At 43.0% G+C, this 6,936-nt stretch overlaps 1 protein-coding gene across 1 annotated transcript in view; it reads left to right on the top strand.

The window, feature by feature from the left end:
* Positions 1-6,348: 6,348 nt before the first annotated feature.
* Positions 6,349-6,936, top strand: part of LOC113804518 (uncharacterized) — a gene marked incomplete in the record, with an annotated part of 14,205 nt that continues 13,617 nt past the window's right edge. Inside the window, 1 exon segment of the mRNA XM_070140181.1 lies at positions 6,349-6,609. Within this exon segment, the coding sequence (XP_069996282.1) occupies positions 6,449-6,609 (161 nt within the window).

Here is a 6,936-nt window from a genome sequence, read left to right on the forward strand (position 1 = left end):
GCTTTACCAAATCTAACGGATCTCTCTGGCAACCCCATTCCTGCAGAACCTCATCCAACTCTTCATACTTGTACCGGAACTGTGTCCATCTCCCCAGCAAGTTGCCTTATGGATATCAATTGGTTAGATTCTGGAGAAAGAAAGAAACCCACCAATGTTGCCAAAATTACTTTCCGTACTCATAACCTTCCCTTTCGTAACTACATTGGTGGACAATCCTTCCCTGTTCGACCATACCAACCTCCTCCCCGTCAATGGCAAAACTGTTGGCGATTTGGACATCCTGCCAAACACTCCACAAACTGATACCCCCTATGTGCCCAACCTGGCCATAATTGATCAAACTGCTCTGCACAATCACGCGCATGTTCTATCTGCGGCGGCCCCCATAATGTATTTCATAGAGGCTGTCCCACCTATAAGTTTGAATTTGTGGTGGCAACCCACAGATACAAACTTTGTCTCACTCTGCGAGAACCCAGACAGGAAGCACGTCGACGAGGTTTCTCTCATACTCCATACTCCAGTAATGACGCTCGCTCTACCCCTCCCCCTCCTTCCCAAGATGTTCCTACGCCCTCCCCTATATCTACTTACTTCGCCACTTCCACTTCTACCTCCTACCTTCTCCAGTCAAAATCTTTTGCTACTAAATCCAGTGGCAAAATCTCCACTACAGCCCCAAAACCCTTTCCTCTCCCTCCCCGCAGCATACAGACGAAACGTTCCACCCCTTCTACTACTACACTCACCCCCACCTACATTTGCCTATATTCCTCAGACAGCATTCCCCCCCCCCCCCTCATAAGAAAACCTTTGTCTCACAAAACTCAAACCAACTCCACTGCAGAAACTCTTGAAGATATTCAAAACTCTCAGCTCCGAGTCCCAAAATGACACCGAAATCCCTCACCCACCCTCAAATTCCACAACTCCCGCTCCCTCTACACTCAAAGTGACTGCCGATATCCATCCTCTTCCTACTTATATTCCCCCTACATCCCTTCCTCCTACTCCCTCCCAACAACGGCACATCTCCCTCAGATATCCATCCTCCTACCCATATTCCCCCTACAACCCTTCCTCCTACTCCCTCCCAACACAGCACATCCCCCGCAGCTCCAACTACACATACATTAACCCTCCCCCCATCCCCTCTTTCCCTTCCACTCCGTCCTGGATACACTCGTGAATCCCTTATGTCACAACTACGTCACTCCCCAGATCCTCCACCTCCTGATACTGCACTCCCCCTCCAATTCCTTATCTTACCCCCTAGCCTTTTCCCCTTTAAATTCTCCAAAACGAATTGTAACCGTTATCACTCGTAGATCAATCAAGTAATAGCTCTCCTACATTGGAATATTCCGTTCTCACAGACCTAACCGTCGTCTTATCCTTTCTTCCATCTTTTTCTTGCACATCCTCTTATACCAATTCCCAACTCGCCTATGAAATGTCCCTCTTTCTGTTCCACACATTCTGTTGTTCAGTACACGCTTTGCTACAGCCCGCACCTCTGCATTCCCCCACCTATCCTCCCTTCACCGACCCCCCAACCTATCAGACATCCTTACAGAATTCCACACTTTCTGTTTTGACAACCTATTCTCCTTCCTCAGATGCATACATATCCTTCACTTGATCTAATCCCCTCACCTAAACCCACCGTAACCCATTCACCCATCAACTCCTTTACCCATCTTTAACCTTTCAATACTACTCTAGATAGTTGATACATAACAACTATCACCCTTCACCACCCTTTACTGTATCTTCCTTTAGTGCTATATGACCATTAACCATTCCCTTTTTGCTAATCTTTGCTCAACTTCATTTGCTCCCCTCTTTTCCGTTTTCTCTACCATACTATTCTATAACGCTCTCTATTTTTGGTCATCTAACACATTTTATCCTAATCTTTAATTCTTCTTTACCCATTTTGCCACAATAATTTACCGTAGTGCTCCATGACCTTTGATGTCTGGCATATTTATTTGTTCCAACCATGAACAATTTTTTTCTGCTCTTTCCTTTTCTTTCTCCTCTGCATCCCCTTCTATCCACATCATTAAGTGTAAGAGCCGCCCTGAAAGGATGAAAGACTGTCTTTGTCAGTCCTGAAAGGCTGTCGTACTCCATTTGCTATTTACCTTGCTCGTTGTAGTGGGGGGGTGGGGAGCCCAATGTATGAATTACCCTTGCCTTGGACTCCAGCCCTTGCTTCAACTAAATTTGCTTGGTCTTTTCTTCTCCTTTCCTTTCCGTATCTTCTTCATCCCCTTCTTATGTCCCATTACTAAGGTGTGACAGCCATTCTAAAATGATGTAAGGTTACCTTTATGTCAGTCATGAACGGCCTCTGGGAGCAATGGACACGGTATTCCCTTGGTTAATTGCATAGCCCTTACCCTTAAGGGGACCCTGAGGGCTAGACGTTTCTTTTCTCCATTTTTATTCAGGCTCACCATGGCCAATAATGAAGATTCTTTACCCTTAATATGGGAATTAAGACTTACCCTTTCATTAGCTAGACTATCTGATTTCGGTTTTGATGGTTTTCTGACCCCTGCCCCTCCTTTGACCACGGCTCCGACCACTGATACTAATAACCCCTCCTCGATGTTTACTGACAACTCTCTCCATTCTGAACCAACCATTCAGGTTTTTACTCATCCTCCAGAATGCACCTCTTCCTCTCTCCCAACATTCCCTTCATCTCCTACTGCACAGTCTTCTTCAATTAATACCCCCTCTTCCCTTCTTAGTACTCTTTATCCTTATTCCCCCCCCCCCCTCCCACAAAACTACTCCACTCCACACCACCCCATCTTCCTCTCGCTCTCGTCCTTCTACTGCCTCTACCTCTAAAAACTTATTGAGTACTCTCTTTGGCCCAGCCAAGTGGGGTCGATTCTTTGTGATTCCCCCCACAGACCCCAATTCTGAGAATACCCTTCTCTTCCTAAAAAACAAGTAAGCAAAGATACCTTTCGCAGTCGCTCAGATCGATCACCCCTTGTCAGTTAAATCTCAAGCTCGTGCACTATCTACCCTAACTAACCTTACTAGCAAACCCATTCGTGCCGAACTTCACCTCATTCTTAATAGTTGTACTGGAACTGTTTCCATCTCCCCGACAGATTGTCCCATATATGACAAGAACTGGTCAGATTGTGAAAATGATATGCTTACCTGCCTTGCTGATTATGATGCAGTGACAGTACAGCGCTACACTATACCGCCTAAGTCTCATGTCAATATTGTCAAGATTATCTTCCGTAGCCAAGACCTCCCTCATGAAGTTTATATTGGTGGATTGTCCTACCATGTTCGGCCACATCGACATCTTCCTCGTCAATGTCAGAAACGTTGGCGTTTTGGTCTACCAGCCAAACACTGTCGCTTCACAACCCGCTGCCCTGTGTGCCCAACCTAACCATAATCGTTCAAATTGCCATTCTTAGTCACGTACATTTAAGATTTTAAAGATTTAGTTTCAGTACCATTTATTACAATGTATATTCTTTGCTGTAACATACTGTCTGTTTTATTTTGCCTTCTAAATCTCCCCCCTGTGTGCAAGGAATGGCCGGGGTTACCATTCACTGGTAGTGCGCAGGATCGAAAGCTCAGCACGTTACCACTGGACTACACAGCACACATAGGTCAAATGTGGTGACCCATAACGTATTATATTGAAGCTGCCCTGCCTATAACCTCAAATGTGAGGTAGCAGGTCTCAGATTCAAACAGGAAGCACAATGACAAGGTTTTTCTCTCTCTACTTATTCCAAAACAGGCATCTCCCCCAGTATCTCTTCCCTTTACCCTGGTCCATGGTATCTCTACTGTAATGTTGATTTATACATATATTACATGTATCAGTAATTGTCATTTATTAATGGTATTTTGTGATTTGGCGGACACGAGCGGCAGTTGGGCGGTGAGTCGCCAGTGAGTCTGGTTTGGTCTGGAACGAGGTGGCGCGCGGAGGGTTGGAGAAGGGTAAGGGGAGAGTCGGACTGCCATCGAGCATTTGAATGCATGTATGGCTCTTGACCGGCTGCAGCATCGCTGCCCTAGTGCATGTTTTCACAAAATAAATGGAATCTACGACGCATAGCGTTTCCCTGTAGCCTCATCTACTCTCCCAATCCTTCAGTCAAATCCTATTTCCATTCCAAATCCAAATATTTCGATCTCTACCACTTCTCCGATACTTACCCTTCCCCCTGCATACTTTTCGCGTCGCACCAGATAACCTAAACGTTCTACATCTTTGCTTTCCACACCCTCTCCTACAACCTCCCTTTCCTCTTCTCGAACATCTATCCCCTCTTCTACTCCTCACAAGAGATCTTTTGTTTCTCAGACCTCCCTTACCAAAACCCCTCCAGAAACTCTTGAAGACCTCCAACAATTCTTAGACATGGCCCAAGAAAATGTTCCGCTCCCTCATCCACCTTTCAATCCCTCTATTCCTAGTCCCTCTGCATTCAATGTATTTGCCGATACCCATCATCCTTCCCCGGAAGTTCCCCCTACCCCTCTTTCTCCTACTTTTGCCAACAAAGCCCATCCTCTCCTCCATGTACACCATTCCCTTTTCGTTCTCCATTATCCATACCTCTCCCATCTGGATACTCATGATAATCCCTTCTCTCGCAATAGTGTCTTCCTCCGGATTCCTCCCCTCCTGACGCTCCTCCTGATACTTCACCTCCTTCCCCAGTCCCCTTATCCCCCAAACTTTTCTCCTGCAACTTCTCCAACCGCCATCTCTACTCGTATTGCCCGATAATTATTTCATAACAGTTTTGCCAGTTTTTTCCTTAAAGCAATGTTTCTCCAGCTTCCCCAACAACAGATACACCCTATTCCATCCAATCGTATTATACCCTTAACCCTTTATTAATGTCCGATTTACATAATTTGTACTCCCTCTTTACCCTTTTCCCTATCATACTTTCCTATAGCACTATAACCTTTGACATTTAACACTCTTTGTACTAATCGTCAACTCATTTACCCTTTTCACCACAATACATAACCATGGTGCTATATGACCTTTGATGTCAAGCACATATACTTGTTTTAACTATTAACCATTGTTATGGCGGGGAAAAAAACAAATAATACACATGAAGGACCTAAACATACTGCTTATGAATTAATATGAATGTGTTGTTTGTGTAACTTACTAATTGAACTGTTTGGGCGTTAGATTTTTTTTTTTTTTTTTTTTTTTTTTTTTTTTTTTTTTTTTTTTTTTAGGAACATCCAGCTCACAGGATAACTATTACAGAGAGAGAGAGGCGCTTAAGTGGGAGACTCCCTTTGATGAATGGAAATATATCTATTTCATATCAGACACCTAAAAAGTGCAAAGAGCAAGTGACTCAAATTCCCCGAAAAAGATGTTAGTTTCACATAATTAGGAATTAATCCAGCGAAATCCCGTAACTATTAGTAAATACACTAGACATTCAAACCAAAGTACTAAGGACGAGGTGACAAGTAATTCCGATTTTATCGTGTGTATTTTACTTGATATTTGTTAAAAGTAAGATTAAAGGAGGTGACACCAGGTTAGCTCTCAGATTAGCAAATCATAAACTTCTCTGAAAGTAATTTGAACGTGACAGTTAATCACACTCCATTGGTGGATTATCATGAGAAAAAGATGAGACAGTTCAAACAAAAGATGTATAGGATGGTGACCTTATCTACAGCTTGGATTCACCACTACCAAGGATGGAGGAGCAAGGGCACGATATCACCTGGTAAGGTCATGGTGATTATTTTGGAATACATGCTTATTCGTATCTATCAATATACCTATCTCTGTATCTAATTATCTATATCTTAATATTTTCTGTGCATGTGTGTGCGCGCGCGTGTGCCTGTTTTTCATGCATGCATATACGAACGCAGCCCAATGAAGTACTTGTATCTTGAGATGTATATAGTTTTGTGTAAAATTAATGTTATAGAGTGGTAATGCGTAGGTACAGCCTCTTGCCTCATTAAGGTTATATAAAATAGTTATATTCATCATGGTAAATATTGTTGATAGACATAATTCAAAGAGCGTTCGAAGTAATAAACCAATTTTGCACTCTCGGGTAGGGAAGCGAACACAACTGGTTTGAACACGTTTGCTTTGAGTTCTAGAAACTTCGATAGTCAAAATTGATTATTAGCTAAAATGAAGAACAGATCATGAAAAAATGTATTGTAGTTTTATGTTTTTTGTTCATTTTGATTACAGAATATAGAAAAAATATGAAAGGTGATAAGCAGATAATAATCATAAATATGGAAAATCTTTACTTGGCAACAGAGCTTCATCCTAACTACGAACGTTCACTATCAGACGAGAACTTGGAAACGTCAGACAACACCCTTATCGCGTGTGCGTTATTTTAAGTGATAAAACTGTAAAATGGCTTCATTATCCCAAGAAACGTCGCGAGAAATAGAGAGAGCCATCACAGAAGCGAATGACAGCTGCCAGAGGAGGAAATATAAGGAGGCGGAAGAGATTTATACCAAATTGCTAAATGGGATAGCGAAGAACAGTGTCGACTCCCTGCTTCCAAATGAGTAAGACGCTGGTTTTTACGTCTCCTTCTCCATCTCTTGTTGCTGGTTCTCTCTGGGATATATTCAGAATAACACATGTATCGACCGGGTAATTTTAACATGGAAGATAGGCCACAGAAACCCACAATCTTGGTTCCGATTGCTGGGTAGGGCATGAAGGGTACCAGGGAAATAGTGTAGGAAAATATATACAAGTTACACAGAATTAGTCAGTATAGAGTCAACTAAACGGGAGAGTTTTCCCTGCAACAGCCAAATGTGGGGCTTCCGCTCCCCAACCCCAACTCTGGACTACAAAGAATCCACCACATAGGTATGGTAGGATAG

The sequence above is a fragment of the Penaeus vannamei genome, chromosome 26 (genome assembly GCF_042767895.1).
Source record: "Penaeus vannamei isolate JL-2024 chromosome 26, ASM4276789v1, whole genome shotgun sequence".
Classification (NCBI taxonomy): domain Eukaryota; kingdom Metazoa; phylum Arthropoda; class Malacostraca; order Decapoda; family Penaeidae; genus Penaeus; species Penaeus vannamei.